Source organism: Oncorhynchus clarkii, chromosome 5, assembly GCF_045791955.1.
Source record: "Oncorhynchus clarkii lewisi isolate Uvic-CL-2024 chromosome 5, UVic_Ocla_1.0, whole genome shotgun sequence".
NCBI lineage: Eukaryota > Metazoa > Chordata > Actinopteri > Salmoniformes > Salmonidae > Oncorhynchus > Oncorhynchus clarkii.
Genome location: NC_092151.1, coordinates 94,040,585 through 94,060,234, shown reverse-complemented (window position 1 = coordinate 94,060,234; position 19,650 = coordinate 94,040,585). Strand labels below are relative to the sequence as shown.

General features: G+C 43.6%; 1 protein-coding gene across 1 annotated transcript in view; it reads right to left on the bottom strand.

The window, feature by feature from the left end:
• Positions 1 to 19,650, bottom strand: part of LOC139409581 (ras-related protein Rab-6B) — a 159,861-nt gene that overhangs the window by 110,070 nt on the left and 30,141 nt on the right. The window contains exon 2 of the mRNA XM_071154949.1: positions 6,113 to 6,171. Within this exon, the coding sequence (XP_071011050.1) occupies positions 6,113 to 6,171 (59 nt within the window). The remainder of the gene's footprint in view (positions 1 to 6,112; positions 6,172 to 19,650) is intronic.

Below are 19,650 nucleotides of genomic sequence, written 5' to 3'. Positions count from 1 at the left end.
ATCCACCAGAACCAGGTCACCGCGTAATGAGACCACAATCAAACAGAACCAGGTCACCACGTAATGAGACCACAATCAAACAGAACCAGGTCACCACGTAATGAGACCACAATCCAACAGAACCAGGTCACCACGTAATGAGACCACAATCCAACAGAACCAGGTCACCACGTAATGAGACCACAATCCAACAGAACCAGGTCACCACGTAATGAGACCACAATCCACCAGAACCAGGTCACCACGTAATGAGACCACAATCCAACAGAACCGTGTCACCAGGTAATGAGACCACAATCCAACAGAACCAGGTCACCGCGTAATGAGACCACAAGTCAAACAGAACCAGGTCACCACGTAATGAGACCACAATCAAACAGAACCAGGTCACCTCGTAATGAGACCACAATCAAACAGAACCAGGTCACCTCGTAATGAGACCACAATCCAACAGAACCAGGTCACCACGTAATGAGACCACAATCCAACAGAACCAGGTCACCACGTAATGAGACCACAATCCACCAGAACCAGGTCACCACGTAATGAGACCAAAATCCAACAGAACCAGGTCACCGCGTAATGAGACCACAATCCAACAGAACCAGGTCACCGCGTAATGAGACCACAATCCAACAGAACCAGGTCACCAGGTAATGAGACCACAATCCAACAAAACCAGGTCACCACGTAATGAGACCACAATCCAACAGAACCAGGTCACCACGTAATGAGACCACAATCCACCAGAACCAGGTCACCGCGTAATGAGACCACAATCAAACAGAACCAGGTCACCACGTAATGAGACCACAATCCAACAGAACCAGGTCACCACGTAATGAGACCACAATCCACCAGAACCAGGTCACCGCGTAATGAGACCACAATCAAACAGAACCAGGTCACCACGTAATGAGACCACAATCCAACAGAACCAGGTCACCACGTAATGAGACCACAATCCAACAGAACCAGGTCACCACGTAATGAGACCACAATCCAACAGAACCAGGTCACCACGTAATGAGACCACAATCCACCAGAACCAGGTCACCACGTAATGAGACCACAATCCAACAGAACCGTGTCACCAGGTAATGAGACCACAATCCAACAGAACCAGGTCACCGCGTAATGAGACCACAAGTCAAACAGAACCAGGTCACCACGTAATGAGACCACAATCAAACAGAACCAGGTCACCTCGTAATGAGACCACAATCAAACAGAACCAGGTCACCTCGTAATGAGACCACAATCCAACAGAACCAGGTCACCGCGTAATGAGACCACAATCCAACAGAACCAGGTCACCTCGTAATGAGACCACAATCAAACAGAACCAGGTCACCTCGTAATGAGACCACAATCCAACAGAACCAGGTCACCAGGTAATGAGACCACAATCCAACAGAACCAGGTCACCAGGTAATGAGACCACAATCCAACAGAACCAGGTCACCGCGTAATGAGACCACAATCCAACAGAACCAGGTCACCACGTAATGAGACCACAATCAAACAGAACCAGGTCACCACGTAATGAGACCACAATCCACCAGAACCAGGTCACCACGTAATGAGACCACAATCCAACAGAACCGTGTCACCACGTAATGAGACCACAATCCAACAGAACCAGGTCACCACGTAATGAGACCACAATCCAACAGAACCAGGTCACCGTGTAATGAGACCACAATCCAACAGAACCAGGTCACCTCGTAATGAGACCACAATCCAACAGAACCAGGTCACCACGTAATGAGACCACAATCCAACAGAACCGTGTCACCAGGTAATGAGACCACAATCAAACAGAACCAGGTCACCACGTAATGAGACCACAATCCAACAGAACCAGGTCACCTCGTAATGAGACCACAATCAAACAGAACCAGGTCACCACGTAATGAGACCACAATCCAACAGAACCAGGTCACCACGTAATGAGACCACAATCCAACAGAACCAGGTCACCACGTAATGAGACCACAATCCAACAGAACCAGGTCACCTCGTAATGAGACCACAATCAAACAGAACCAGGTCACCAGGTAATGAGACCACAATCCAACAGAACCAGGTCACCAGGTAATGAGACCACAATCCAACAGAACCAGGTCACCACGTAATGAGACCACAATCAAACAGAACCAGGTCACCGCGTAATGAGACCACAATCCACCAGAACCAGGTCACCACGTAATGAGACCACAAGTCAAACAGAACCAGGTCACCACGTAATGAGACCACAATCCAACAGAACCAGGTCACCACGTAATGAGACCACAAGTCAAACAGAACCAGGTCACCACGTAATGAGACCACAATCCAACAGAACCAGGTCACCACGTAATGAGACCACAAGTCAAACAGAACCAGGTCACCGCGTAATGAGACCAAAATCCAACAGAACCAGGTCACCACGTAATGAGACCACAATCCACCAGAACCAGGTCACCACGTAATGAGACCACAATCAAACAGAACCAGGTCACCAGGTAATGAGACCACAATCCACCAGAACCAGGTCACCAGGTAATGAGACCACAATCCAACAGAACCGTGTCACCACGTAATGAGACCACAATCCAACAGAACCAGGTCACCACGTAATGAGACCACAATCCAACAGAACCAGGTCACCACGTAATGAGACCACAATCAAACAGAACCAGGTCACCACGTAATGAGACCACAATCCACCAGAACCAGGTCACCACGTAATGAGACCACAATCCAACAGAACCGTGTCACCACGTAATGAGACCACAATCCAACAGAACCAGGTCACCACGTAATGAGACCACAATCCAACAGAACCAGGTCACCGTGTAATGAGACCACAATCCAACAGAACCAGGTCACCTCGTAATGAGACCACAATCCAACAGAACCAGGTCACCACGTAATGAGACCACAATCCAACAGAACCGTGTCACCAGGTAATGAGACCACAATCAAACAGAACCAGGTCACCACGTAAAGAGACCACAATCCAACAGAACCAGGTCACCACGTAATGAGACCACAATCCACCAGAACCAGGTCACCACGTAATGAGACCAAAATCCAACAGAACCAGGTCACCGCGTAATGAGACCACAATCCAACAGAACCAGGTCACCGCGTAATGAGACCACAATCCAACAGAACCAGGTCACCAGGTAATGAGACCACAATCCAACAAAACCAGGTCACCACGTAATGAGACCACAATCCAACAGAACCAGGTCACCACGTAATGAGACCACAATCCACCAGAACCAGGTCACCGCGTAATGAGACCACAATCAAACAGAACCAGGTCACCACGTAATGAGACCACAATCCAACAGAACCAGGTCACCACGTAATGAGACCACAATCCACCAGAACCAGGTCACCGCGTAATGAGACCACAATCAAACAGAACCAGGTCACCACGTAATGAGACCACAATCCAACAGAACCAGGTCACCACGTAATGAGACCACAATCCAACAGAACCAGGTCACCACGTAATGAGACCACAATCCAACAGAACCAGGTCACCACGTAATGAGACCACAATCCACCAGAACCAGGTCACCACGTAATGAGACCACAATCCAACAGAACCGTGTCACCAGGTAATGAGACCACAATCCAACAGAACCAGGTCACCGCGTAATGAGACCACAAGTCAAACAGAACCAGGTCACCACGTAATGAGACCACAATCAAACAGAACCAGGTCACCTCGTAATGAGACCACAATCAAACAGAACCAGGTCACCTCGTAATGAGACCACAATCCAACAGAACCAGGTCACCGCGTAATGAGACCACAATCCAACAGAACCAGGTCACCTCGTAATGAGACCACAATCAAACAGAACCAGGTCACCTCGTAATGAGACCACAATCCAACAGAACCAGGTCACCAGGTAATGAGACCACAATCCAACAGAACCAGGTCACCAGGTAATGAGACCACAATCCAACAGAACCAGGTCACCGCGTAATGAGACCACAATCCAACAGAACCAGGTCACCACGTAATGAGACCACAATCAAACAGAACCAGGTCACCACGTAATGAGACCACAATCCACCAGAACCAGGTCACCACGTAATGAGACCACAATCCAACAGAACCGTGTCACCACGTAATGAGACCACAATCCAACAGAACCAGGTCACCACGTAATGAGACCACAATCCAACAGAACCAGGTCACCGTGTAATGAGACCACAATCCAACAGAACCAGGTCACCTCGTAATGAGACCACAATCCAACAGAACCAGGTCACCACGTAATGAGACCACAATCCAACAGAACCGTGTCACCAGGTAATGAGACCACAATCAAACAGAACCAGGTCACCACGTAATGAGACCACAATCCAACAGAACCAGGTCACCTCGTAATGAGACCACAATCAAACAGAACCAGGTCACCACGTAATGAGACCACAATCCAACAGAACCAGGTCACCACGTAATGAGACCACAATCCAACAGAACCAGGTCACCACGTAATGAGACCACAATCCAACAGAACCAGGTCACCTCGTAATGAGACCACAATCAAACAGAACCAGGTCACCAGGTAATGAGACCACAATCCAACAGAACCAGGTCACCAGGTAATGAGACCACAATCCAACAGAACCAGGTCACCACGTAATGAGACCACAATCAAACAGAACCAGGTCACCGCGTAATGAGACCACAATCCACCAGAACCAGGTCACCACGTAATGAGACCACAAGTCAAACAGAACCAGGTCACCACGTAATGAGACCACAATCCAACAGAACCAGGTCACCACGTAATGAGACCACAAGTCAAACAGAACCAGGTCACCACGTAATGAGACCACAATCCAACAGAACCAGGTCACCACGTAATGAGACCACAAGTCAAACAGAACCAGGTCACCGCGTAATGAGACCAAAATCCAACAGAACCAGGTCACCACGTAATGAGACCACAATCCACCAGAACCAGGTCACCACGTAATGAGACCACAATCAAACAGAACCAGGTCACCAGGTAATGAGACCACAATCCACCAGAACCAGGTCACCAGGTAATGAGACCACAATCCAACAGAACCGTGTCACCGCGTAATGAGACCACAATCCAACAGAACCAGGTCACCACGTAATGAGACCACAAGTCAAACAGAACCAGGTCACCTCGTAATGAGACCACAATCAAACAGAACCAGGTCACCAGGTAATGAGACCACAATCCACCAGAACCAGGTCACCACGTAATGAGACCACAATCCAACAGAACCGTGTCACCAGGTAATGAGACCACAATCAAACAGAACCAGGTCACCAGGTAATGAGACCACAATCAAACAGAACCGTGTCACCAGGTAATGAGACCACAATCCAACAGAACCAGGTCACCACGTAATGAGACCACAATCCAACAGAACCAGGTCACCGCGTAATGAGACCACAATCCAACAGAACCAGGTCACCTCGTAATGAGACCACAATCAAACAGAACCAGGTCACCTCGTAATGAGACCACAATCCAACAGAACCAGGTCACCTCGTAATGAGACCACAATCCAACAGAACCAGGTCACCACGTAATGAGACCACAATCAAACAGAACCAGGTCACCACGTAATGAGACCACAATCAAACAGAACCGTGTCACCAGGTAATGAGACCACAATCAAACAGAACCAGGTCACCACGTAATGAGACCACAATCAAACAGAACCAGGTCACCACGTAATGAGACCACAATCAAACAGAACCAGGTCACCGCATAATGAGACCACAATCAAACAGAACCGTGTCACCGCGTAATGAGACCACAATCAAACAGAACCGTGTCACCACGTAATGAGACCACAATCAAACAGAACCGTGTCACCACGTAATGAGACCACAATCAAACAGAACCGTGTCACCACGTAATGAGACCACAATCCAACAGAACCGGGTGGTTATTGCACATCAGGTGATGCAGGAAACCCATTTGAACATCTCAGGGGTGGATGGGAAGGTACTCTGTCTGCTCACTGTGATTGATGGAGTGACAGAGACTAAATGTAGCGAGTCAGTGACTGCTTGACGGTGGAGCAGTAGTGTGATGCCTCCGATACCTACCTGATAGGTGTTGTCAAAGCTGTCATACATGAACCTCGTGATCAGAGACGTCTTGCCAACTACAAGAGGAGAGAAGAGAGAGAGAGAGAGAGAGAGAGAGAGAGAGAGAGAGAGACACAGAGAGAGGGAGAGAGAGACACAGAGAGAGAGAGAGGCAGGAGAGAGAGGCAGGAGAGAGGCAGGAGAGAGGGAGAGAGACAATGTGTTAGCATCTGTAACAGAGAGAGAGAGAAGGACATAATGTAGTCTACTATATAGGGAATAGGGCTCCGTTTGGGATGCAGATATCTTCATCTGTGTAGGGAAGTTGACATGTTACACGTGGTTAGAGAGGATGAGATGCATAGAAACGGTCCATTATAAGTCATAAAGAGCTTGAGGACTTTTTTAATTTCATATAATTATCTTCTTTCAGCATTTCCCCACAAAAAAAAGTAGGTTTTTATAAGGTTTGCAATATAAACATGTTCACAGAGCTATTAGAAGCACCTCCTTACTCTGCCCGAGTGTCAGAGGCTGTTCTCGTGCAACAGTCCAAACAAGCTGCTCTCCGAGTTCCCCAACGGTCCCCACTCAGTACTAAAAGGTCATCAGTGGTTCAAGGGTACTCGAGGAACGAAAACATCCTCCAAAAGTATTCCTCCAGTGCACGCACACACGCACACACACACACACACACACACACACACACACACACACACACACACACACACACACACACACACACACACACACACACACACACACACACACACACACACACACACACGCTGGCAAACATACACACTCGGGGGGGGGGGGGGTTTGGCGGCAGCTCAGATGTAAACAGAGAGGAAAAAGCCTGGTTTTGCTCCAGTTGAGGAAGCCGGCATAACGAGGAAAAGCTCTTGTCCAGAAGTCATTTAAATGCTAATTTCCCCAAAGACACAAGAGCGTTTGATTCCACACCGAAAGGGATTTAAATGAATGGGGCTCATAAGGCCTGGTAGACAGCTTCTGTGTGAATACAGAGTATTCCCAATTCACCTACAGAGAGCCCTGTGGGCCAGAGTATTCCCTATTGACCTACAGAGAGCCCTGTGGGCCAGAGTATTCCCTATTGACCTACAGAGAGCCCTGTGGGCCAGAGTATTCCCTATTGACCTACAGAGAGCCCTGTGGGCCAGAGTATTCCCTATTGACCTAAAGAGAGCCCTGTGGGCCAGAGTATTCCCTATTGACCTACAGAGAGCCCTGTGGGCCAGAGTATTCCCTATTGCCTTACAGAGAGCCCTGTGGGCCAGAGTATTCCCTATTGACCTACAGAGAGCCCTGTGGGCCAGAGTATTCCCTATTGACCTACAGAGAACCCTGTGGGCCAGAGTATTCCCTATTCACCTACAGAGAGCCCTGTGGGCCAGAGTATTCCCTATTGACCTACAGAGAGCCCTGTGGGCCAGAGTATTCCCTATTGACCTACAGAGAGCCCTGTGGGCCAGAGTATTCCCAATTCACCTACAGAGAGCCCTGTGGGCCAGAGTATTCCCTATTGACCTACAGAGAGCCCTGTGGGCCAGAGTATTCCCTATTCACCTACAGAGAGCCCTGTGGGCCAGAGTATTCCCTATTCACCTACAGAGAGCCCTGTGGGCCAGAGTATTCCCTATTCACCTACAGAGAGCCCTGTGGGCCCTGGTCAAAACAGGGGACTACACACCCAGTCTGTAATACCAACAGTGACGACAGAAAGTATTCATACCCCTTGACTTATTCCACATTTTTAAAAAAAATGAAAAGCTGAAATGTCTTGAGTCCATAAGTATTTACCTCCCTTTGTTATGACAGGCTTAAACAAGTTCAGCAATTAATAATGTGCTTAAACAAGTCACATAATAAGTTGCAATAATTGTGTTTAACATGATTTTTTAAATGACTACCTCATATCTGTACCCTACACATACAATTATCTGTAAGCTCCCACAATTGTGCAGTGAATTTCAAACACAGATTCAACAACAAAGACAAAAATCTATGGCAAGAACTGAAAATGGTTCTCTAACAACGATCAACAGCCAATTTGACAGAGATTGAAGAATGTGGAAAAGTATAACGAGCAAATGTTCTACAATCCTGGTGTGGAAAGCTCTTAGATACTTACCCAGAAAGCCTCACAGCTGTAATCGTTGCCAAATGTGCTTCTACAAAGTATTGACTCAGGGATCTGAATACGAACAGTTGAATTCTGAAGTTTACATCCACTTAGGTTGGAGTCATTAAAACTAGTTTACATACACTTAGGTTGGAGTCATTAAAACTAGTTTACATACACTTAGGTTGGAGTCATTAAAACTAGTTTACATCCACTTAGGTTGGAGTCATTAAAACTAGTTTACATCCACTTAGGTTGGAGTCATTAAAACTAGTTTACATACACTTAGGTTGGAGTCATTAAAACTAGTTTACATACACTTAGGTTGGAGTCATTAAAACTAGTTTACATCCACTTAGGTTGGAGTCATTAAAACTAGTTTACATCCACTTAGGTTGGAGTCATTAAAACTAGTTTACATACACTTAGGTTGGAGTCATTAAAACTAGTTTACATCCACTTAGGTTGGAGTCATTAAAACTAGTTTACATCCACTTAGGTTGGAGTCATTAAAACTAGTTTACATACACTTAGGTTGGAGTCATTAAAACTAGTTTACATACACTTAGGTTGGAGTCATTAAAACTAGTTTACATCCACTTAGGTTGGAGTCATTAAAACTAGTTTACATCCACTTAGGTTGGAGTCATTAAAACTAGTTTACATACACTTAGGTTGGAGTCATTAAAACTAGTTTACAAACACTTAGGTTGGAGTCATTAAAACTAGTTTACATACACTTAGGTTGGAGTCATTAAAACTAGTTTACATCCACTTAGGTTGGAGTCATTAAAACTAGTTTACATACACTTAGGTTGGAGTCATTAAAACTAGTTTACATCCACTTAGGTTGGAGTCATTAAAACTAGTTTACAAACACTTAGGTTGGAGTCATTAAAACTAGTTTACATCCACTTAGGTTGGAGTCATTAAAACTAGTTTACATCCACTTAGGTTGGAGTCATTAAAACTAGTTTACATACACTTAGGTTGGAGTCATTAAAACTAGTTTACATCCACTTAGGTTGGAGTCATTAAAACTAGTTTACAAACACTTAGGTTGGAGTCATTAAAACTAGTTTACATACACTTAGGTTGGAGTCATTAAAAATAGTTTACATCCACTTAGGTTGGAGTCATTAAAACTAGTTTACATACACTTAGGTTGGAGTCATTAAAACTAGTTTACATCCACTTAGGTTGGAGTCATTAAAACTAGTTTACATACACTTAGGTTGGAGTCATTAAAACTAGTTTACATACACTTAGGTTGGAGTCATTAAAACTAGTTTACATCCACTTAGGTTGGAGTCATTAAAACTAGTTTACATACACTTAGGTTGGAGTCATTAAAACTAGTTTACATCCACTTAGGTTGGAGTCATTAAAACTAGTTTACATACACTTAGGTTGGAGTCATTAAAACTAGTTTACATACACTTAGGTTGGAGTCATTAAAACTAGTTTACATCCACTTAGGTTGGAGTCATAAAACTAGTTTACATACACTTAGGTTGGAGTCATTAAAACTAGTTTACATCCACTTAGGTTGGAGTCATTAAAACTAGTTTACATACACTTAGGTTGGAGTCATTAAAACTAGTTTACATACACTTAGGTTGGAGTCATTAAAACTAGTTTACATACACTTAGGTTGGAGTCATTAAAACTAGTTTACATACACTTAGGTTGGAGTCATTAAAACTAGTTTACATACACTTAGGTTGGAGTCATTAAAACTAGTTTACATACACTTAGGTTGGAGTCATTAAAACTAGTTTACATCCACTTAGGTTGGAGTCATTAAAACTCGTTTTTCAACCACTCCACCAATGTCTTGTTAACAAACTATAGTTTTGGCAAGTGGGTTAAGACATCTACTTTGTGTATGACACAAGTCATTTTTCCAACAATTGTTTACAGACAGATTATTTCACTTATAATTCACTGTATCACAATTCCAGTGGGTTAGAAGTTTACATACGTTAAGTTGACTGTGCTTTTAAACATCTTGGAAAATTCCAGAAAATGATGTCATGGCTTTAGAATCTTCTGATAGGCTAATTGACATCGTTTGAGTCATTTGGAGGTGTACCTGTGGATGTATTTCAAGGCCTACCTTCAAACTCAGTGTCTCTTTGCTTGACATCATGGGAAAATCAAAAGAAATCAGCCAAGATCTCAGAAAATAAATCATAGACCTCCACAAGTCTGGTTCATTCTTGGGAGCAATTTCCAAACACCTGAAGGTACCACGTTCATCTGTACAAACAATAGTACGCAAGTATAAACACCATGGGACCACACAGCCGTCATACCGCTCAGGAAGGAGATGCGTTCTGTCTCCTAGAGATGAACGTACTTTGTTGCGAAAAGCGCAAATCAATCCCAGAACAACAGCAAAGGACCTTGTGAAGATGCTGGAGGAAACAGGTACAAAAGTATCTAGATCCACAGTAACACGAGTCCTATATCGACATAACCTGAAAGGCCGCTCAGCAAGGAAGAAGCCACTGCTCCAAAACCGCCATAAAAAAGCCAACCCACGGTTTGCAACTGCACAAAATCAAATCAAATTTTATTTGTCACATACACATGGTTAGTAGATGTTAATGCGAGTGTAGTGAAATGCTTGTGCTTCTAGTTCCGCCAATCAGTAATAGCAAACGAGTAATCTAACCTAACAATTCCATAACAACTACCTTATACACACAAGTGTAAAGGGATGGATAATATGTACATAAAGATATATGAATGAGTGATGGTACAGAACGGCATAGGCAAGATGCAGTAGATGGTATCGAGTACAGTATATACAGTGGGGCAAAAAAGTATTTAGTCAGCCACCAATTGTGCAAGTTCTCCCACTTAAAAAGATGAGAGAGGCCTGTAATTTTCATCATAGGTACCCAAAACATCACTGCTCTAGAGGAGATCTGCATGGAGGAATGGGCCAAAATACCAGCAACAGTGTGTGAAAACCTTGTGAAGACTTACAGAAAACGTTTGACCTCTGTCATTGCCAACAAAGGGTATATAACAAAGTATTGAGATAAACTTGTGTTATTGACCAAATACTTATTTTCCACAAAAGTTTGCAAATAAATTCATTAAAAATCCTACAATGTGATTTTGTGGATTTTTTTTTCTCATTTTGTCTGTCATAGTTGAAGTGTACCTATGATGAAAACTACAGGCCTCTCTCATCTTTTTAAGTGGGAGAACTTGCACAATTGGTGGCTGACTAAATACTTTTTTGCCCCACTGTATATATGAGATGAGTAATGTAGGGTATGTAAACATTATATTAAGTGGCATTATATAAAGTGACTAGTGATACATTTTTTACATAAATTTTTCCAATATTAAAGTGGCTGGAGTTGAGTCAGTATGTTGGCAGCAGCCACTCAATGTTAGTGACGGCTGTTTAACAGTCTGATGGCCTTGAGATAGAAGCTGTTTTTTTAGTCTCTCGGTCCCTGCTTTGATGCACCTGTACTGACCTCGCCTTCTGGATGATAGCGGGGTGAACAGGCAGTGGCTCGGGTGGTTGTTGTCCTTGATGATCTTTATGGCCTTCCTTTGACATCAGGTGGTGTAGGTGTCCTGGAGGGCAGGTGATTGCCCCCGGTGATGCGTTGTGCAGACTTCACTACCCTCTAGAGAGCCTTACGGTTGTGGGCGGAGCAGTTGCCGTACCAGGCGGTGATACAGCCCGACAGGATGCTCTCGATTGTGCATCTGTAGAAGTTTGTGAGTAGTTTTGGTGACAAGCCGAATTTCTTCAGCCTCCTGAGGTGCTGCCGGTTTTCTTTTTGTAATCCGTGATTGACTGTAGACCCTGCCACATACCTCTTGTGTCTGAGCCGTTGAATTGTGACTCTACTTTGTCTCTATACTGACGCTTAGCTTGTTTGATTGCCTTGCGGAGGGAATAGCTACACTGTTTGTATTCGGTCATGTTTCCGGTCACCTGGTTAAAAGCAGTGGTTCGCGCTTTCAGTTTCGAGCGAATGCTGCCATCAATCCACGGTTTCTGGTTTGGGAATGTTTTAATAGTTGCTGTGGGTACGACATCGCCGATGGAGAAATGTCCCCTGGTCTGATCAAAGAAAAATAGAACTGTTTGGCCATAATGACCATTGTTGTGTTTGGAGGAAAAAGGGGGAGGCTTGCAAGCCGAAGAACACCATCCCAACAGTGAAGCACGGGGGTGGCAGCATCATCATGTTGTGGGGGTGCTTTGCTGCAGGAGGGACTGGTGCACTTCACAAAATAGATGGCATCATGAGGTAGGAAAATGATGTGGATATATTGAAGCAACATCTCAAGACATCAGTCAGGAAGTTAAAGCTTGGTCGCAAATGAGTCTCCAAATGGACAATGACCCCAAGCAGACTTCCAAAGTTGTGGCAAAATGGCTTAAGGACAAAAAGTCAAGGTATTGGAGTGGCCATCACAAAGCCCTGACCTCAATCCTATAGAAAATTTGTGGGCAGAACTGAAAAAGCGTGTGCGAGCAAGGAGGCCTACTAATCTGACTGAGTTACAACAGCTCTGTCAGGAGGAATGGGCCAAAATTCACCCAACTTATTGTGGGAAGCTTGTGGAAGGCTACCCGAAACGTTTGACCCAAGTTAAACAATTTAAAGGCAATGCTACCAAATACTAATTGAGTGTATGTAAACGTCTGACCCACTGGGAATGTGATTAAAGAAATAAAAGCTGAAATAAATAATTCTCTCTACTATTATCCTAACATTTCACATTCTTAAAATAAAGTGGTGATCCTAACTGACCTAAGACAGGGAATTTTCTCTAGGATTAAATGTCAGGACTTGTGAAAAACTGATTTTTTAAATGTATTTGGCTAAGGTGTATGTAAACCTCCGACTTCAACTGTATGTAAATTAGATATTTCTGTATTCCATTTTGCAATACATTTGCAAAGTTTTCTAAAAACCTGTTTTCACTTGGTCATTACGGGCTATTGTGTGTAGATGGGTGAGACATAAAGGACATTTAATCCTTTTGAATTCTGCCTGTAACAGAACAACTTTTGAAACAAGGCAAGGGGTATGAATACTTTCTGAAGGTCCTGTACATGGGAAAAGGGATGAAGCCTTTGATTCTGTCTTCCTCACCCTCCTCTTCTAACAGATCACTGATATTGATTCAGTTTGCTGTTGTCTGTCGGGTATAGAGCCGTTCGTATAGAGCCGTTCGTATAGAGCCGTTCGTATAGAGCCATATGTATAGAGACGTTAGTATAGAGCCGTTCATATAGAGCCGTTCGTATAGAGCCGTTCGTATAGAGCCATTCGTATAGAGCCATATGTATAGAACCGTTAAAATCGAGCCGTTCGCATAGAGCTGTTAAAATTGAGCCGTTCGTACAGAGCCATTCGTACAGAGCCGTTTGTACAGAGCCGTTTGTACAGAGCCGTTTGTACAGAGCCGTTTGTACAGAGCCGTTCGTATAGAGCCGTTCGTATAGAGCCATATGTATAGAGACGTTAGTATAGAGCCGTTCATATAGAGCCGTTCGTATAGAGCCGTTCGTATAGAGCCATTCGTATAGAGCCATATGTATAGAACCGTTAAAATCGAGCCGTTCGCATAGAGCTGTTAAAATTGAGCCGTTCGTACAGAGCCGTTTGTACAGAGCCGTTTGTACAGAGCCGTTTGTACAGAGCCGTTTGTCCAGAGCCGTGATCTAAGGAGATGTGTTTAAGTGGTGCTTGTCTGTAAACGTCAGTCAGAGAGTCAGTAAGAAGCGGTTTTCCATGTGTGTGTGTGTGTGTGTGTATGTGCCTGCTTGTGCGCGTGCATCTGTGTTATGATGGGTACAGGAGATGGAGGCTTTCCCTGCCGAGTGTTCAGCTAGGTCTGGTACAGAATTTATGTACAATAAAATACCCTTTGGTTCAGAATAGAGAGACAGGGGAGATATCACTGGTGATATCACTAGGGCTGGGAGTGATATCACTAGGGCTGGGCTGGGAGTGATATCACTAGGTCTGGGAGTGATATCACAAGGACTGGGTTGGGAGTGATATCACTAGGGCTGGGAGTGATATCACTAGGGCTGGGTTGTGAGTGATATCACTAGGGCTGGGCTGGGAGTGATATCACTAGGGCTGGGAGTGATATCACTAGGGCTGGGAGTGATATCACAAGGACTGGGTTGGGAGTGATATCACTAGGGCTGGGAGTGATATCACTAGGGTTGGGAGTGATATCACTAGGGTTGGGAGTGATATCACTAGGGCTGGGAGTGATATCACTAGCGCTGGGAGTGATATCACTAGGGCTGGGTTGGGAGTGATATCACTAGGGCTGGGTTGGGAGTGATATCAATGGGGCTGGGAGTGATATCACTAGGGCTGGGAGTGATATCACAAGGGCTGGGTTGGGAGTGATATCAATGGGGCTGGGCTGCCGTCCTGATTGACGGCAGAACAACGACTAACGTCCTAATTTTATACCTCTTAAATATTTCATATATTATTTGCGGAGCCTGTGGACCGGATGGCTTATGACATAATTCAGTTAATCACCTGTATCAGGGGAGTTGTCTGGACATGAATATGGAGCCCAGTTCAGTTCACTATCACACTACGATTGCAGCACAAATGGCACCCTATTCTCTATGTAGTATTCTACTTCTGACCAGAGCTTTATGGGTCCTGTGTCAAAAAGTAGTGCACTATATAGGGAATATGGCTCTGGTCTAAAGTAATGCACTATATAGGGAATAGGCTGTTCAACTGTGGATACTTCTGAATGATTTGTACACAATGTTCAAAAACATTCTTCTCCTCTATACAGCCTGACTCAGTCATTATGCAAAACATTCTCCTCCTCTATACAGCCTGACTCAGTCATTATGCAAAACATTCTTCTCCTCTATACAGCCTGACTCAGTCATTATGCAAAACATTCTCCTCCTCTATACAGCCTGACTCAGTCATTATGCAAAACATTCTCCTCCTCTTTACAGCCTGACTCGGTCATTATGCAAAACATTCTCCTCCTCTATACAGCCTGACTCAGTCATTATGCAAAACATTCTCCTCCTCTACACAGCCTGACTCAGTCATTATGCAAAACATTCTCCTCCTCTATACAGCCTGACTCAGTCATTATGCAAAACATTCTCCTCCTCTATACAGCCTGACTCAGTCATTATGCAAAACATTCTTCTCCTCTATACAGCCTGACTCAGTCATTATGCAAAACATTCTCCTCCTCTATACAGCCTCACTCAGTCATTATGCAAAACATTCTCCTCCTCTTTACAGCCTGACTCAGTCATTATGCAAAACATTCTCCTCCTCTATACAGCCTCACTCAGTCATTATGCAAAACATTCTCCTCCTCTATACAGCCTGACTCAGTCATTATGCAAAACATTCTCCTCCTCTTTACAGCCTGACTCAGTCATTATGCAAAACATTCTTCTCCTCTATACAGCCTCACTCAGTCATTATGCAAAACATTATTCTCGTCTACACAGCCTGACTCAGTCACTATGCATATTACACTAGGCTCATTTATCTCTATCATGTTCAAGTAGAACCTAAACACACGCAAAACATTTTTTTTTTAAAAGCAAGCTGGCTTGAATCTGTTTCTCTGTTATTAGTGTATTATTCAGAGTACAGAATAAACAAAGCTCAACAGAATAAATACAAATAAAGTCATTAACATGTTTAAAGGTCTAATGCAGCTGTTTTTTTTTACATCAATATCAAATCATTTCTGCGTAATAATGAAGTATCTTACTGTGATTGTTTTCAGGTAAAATGGTCAAAAAGAAACACAAATAGCTTCTTGGCAAAACGCAATATCTCAAGCAATAATATATTTTTTAGGACTGTCCGGGAGTGGTCTGAGTGGGGAAGGGAACATGGAAAATGAGCTGCTATTGGCAGAGAGGTTGGGAACTATCTTTCTCATTGGTCTACTTAATAATTTACCGCCTGGTGATGTCACCGCGGAAGGCCAACACTCCATAAAAACAGGCAGAGATTTAAGCTGGTCTTTACAAACAGCTCTTACACTACAAGGCCCTCCTCATCCTTCTCAACATTTCACATAATTATTCCTCATAGTGTGGAGATATAGATAAAACACAGTTAAATCATGTTTTTGACTGAACTGGACCTTTAATTGAAACTGATAAAAAGCCATCTAGGAGAATAGGCTAGCTACAGTATCTGAATTCACCTACACAGTTAATATATATAGATAAAACACAGTTAAATCACATTCTGACTGAACTGAATAGGCGAGCTACAGTATCTGAATTCACCTACACAGATAGCTGAAGGTCTGGCGGAAAGGGCCAGAACTTATAGCTGTTGCTAGAAGATAGCTATAGTCTGCATCCCTGACAACATTGTGTAACATCTCTCCACAACATTGGAATCTTTGGAAACAAGCGTGTTTTTTTTTTTAAATGAATACTATCAAGTGGTATCCTCTGGATCCACATTGTACATTTAGTTGTATATGTCTCTGTTACCCAAAATGGATTCAATTCAACGTGTTCTATAACAACAACAGCTGTGGAAATGTCCAAGAATGTCTCTGCAGATTAAAGTTACCATGGTGACAGCCAGCAGCACAAATACCCTGTCCTTCTCTCCACAGCTCTGTTATGTACTGTCTCCACTCTGCTATATTCCCACATATCATCCGCCTAAACCTTATGAGGCATATTGATTGGCTAGCAGAGGGTGGTCGTAGAGAGGAAGATGTGTGAGTGTGTGTGAGAGGGAGAAATGGTGAGAGAGAGAGAGAGAGAGACAGAGAGCGAGAGAGGGTGAGAGACAGAGAGTGGGAACTATTTGCTCATAATATGACATTTGTAATGTCTTTTATTATTTTGGAACTACTGTGAGTGTAATGTTTACTGTTCATTTTTATTGTTGATTTCACTTTTGATTATTATCTATTTCACTTGCTTTGGCAATGTTAACATTTGTTTCCCATGCCAATAAAGCCCTTAAATTATCTCTCTCTATATATTTATATTTACAGAGAGAGAGAGAGAGAGACAGACAGAGAGAGACAGAGAGAGAGAGACAGACAGAGAGAGACAGAGAGAGAGACAGAGAGAGAGACAGAGAGAGAGACAGAGAGAGAGACAGAGAGAGAGACAAAGAGGGTGAGAGAGAGACAAAGAGAGTGAGAGAGAGACAAAGAGAGTGAGAGAGAGAGAGAGACAGAGAGAGAGACAGAGAGAGAGAGACAGAGAGAGAGAGACAGAGAGAGAGAGAGAGAGAGAGACAGAGAGAGAGACAGAGAGAGAGACAGACAGAGAGTGACAGACAGAGAGAGACAGAGAGAGAGACAGAGAGAGAGACAGAGAGAGAGACAGAGAGAGAGACAGAGAGAGACAAAGAGAGTGAGAGAGAGACAAAGAGAGTGAGAGAGAGACAAAGAGAGTGAGAGAGAGAGAGAGACAGAGAGAGAGAGAGAGAGACAGAGAGAGAGAGACAGAGAGAGAGAGAGAGAGAGACAGAGACAGAGAGAGAGAGAGACAGAGAGAGACAGAGAGAGACAGAGAGAGACAGACAGAGAGAGAGAGACAGAGAGAGAGGCAGAGAGAGAGACAGAGAGCGAGACAGAGAGAGAGACAGACAGAGAGAGATGACTTTCTTTTCCATTTGTATACTGCATCCCATCCAGTGCTATTTTGGATGGTTTGTAGATGTAGTCTATATGACACCCTATCATTCTAGATTACAAAATCCATCATCCAATTCCAACGTCTACCTAGGCCCACACATAGTTTTAATAACAGTTTTTATTTTGAATACCCTCAACTGTCAAGTAAGGCAGAAAAGGAGAGGGAGGGAGAGATTAATTAAGGAGGGAGGGAGAAATTAATCAAAACAGGAACATTTTACATTTGGCTAGAAATTCAAAAGGAAATTATCCTAACAGAGAAAAATGTCCTCCTGTGTGCTACCTATATCCCCCCACTAGAATCCCCATATTTTAATGAAGACAGCTTCTCCATCCTGGAGGGGGAAATTAATCATTTCCAGGCCCAGGGACATGTACTAGTCTGTGGTGACCTAAATGCCAGAACTGGACAAGAACCTGACACCCTCAGCACACAGGGGGACAAACACCTGCCTGGAGGTGACAGCATTCCCTACCACATATGCCCCCCTAGGCACAACTATGACAACATAACCAACAAAAACGGGTCACAACTCCTGCAGCTCTGTCGCACGCTGGGTATGTACATAGTCAACGGTAGGCTTCGAGGGGACTCCTATGGTAGGTACACCTATAGCTCATCTCTTGGCAGTAGTACTGTAGACTACTTTATCACTGACCTCAACCCAGAGTCTCTCAGAGCGTTCACAGTCAGCCCACTGACACCCCTATCAGACCACAGCAAAATCACAGTCTACTTAAACAGAGCAATAATCATTCATGAGGCATCAAAGCCAAAGGAACTGAGCAACATTAAGAAATGCTATAGATGGAAGGAATGCAGTTTGGAAACCTACCAAAAAACTATTAGGCAACAACAAATTCAATCCCTTTTAGACAATTTCCTGGGTAAAACGTTCCGCTGTAATAGTGAAGGTGTAAACTTGGCAGTAGAAAATCTTAACAGTATATTTGACCTCTCAGCTTCCCTATCAAATCTAAAAATCTCAAATAGAAAACCGAAAAAAATTAACAATAATGACAAATGGTTTGATGAAGAATGCAAAAATCTAAGAAAGAAATTGAGAAACCTGTCCAACCAAAAACATAGAGACCCGGAAAACCTGAGTCTACGCCTTCACTATGGTGAATCACTAAAACAATACAGAAATACACTACGGAAAAAGAAGGAACAGCATGTCAGAAATCAGCTCAATGTAACTGAAGAATCCATAGACTCTAACCACTTCTGGGAAAATTGGAAAACACTAAACAAACAACAACAAGAAGAATTATCTATCCAAAATGGAGATGTATGGGTAAACCACTTCTCCAATCTTTTTGGCTCTATAACAAAGAATAAAGAGCAAAAACATATACATGATCCAATACAGATCTTAGAATCAACTATTAAAGACTACCAGAACCCACTGGATTCTCCAATTACATTGAATGAGTTACAGGACAAAATAAAAACCCTCCAACCCAAAAAGGCCTGTGGTGTTGATGGTATCCTCAATGAAATGATCAAATATACAGACAACAAATTCCAATTGGCTATACTAAAACTCTTTAACATCATACTTAGCTCTGGCATCTTCCCCAATATTTGGAACCAAGGACTGATCACCCCAATCCACAAAAGTGGAGACAAATTTGACCCCAATAACTACCGTGGAATATGTGTCAACAGTAACCTTGGGAAAATCCTCTGCATTATTATTAACAGCAG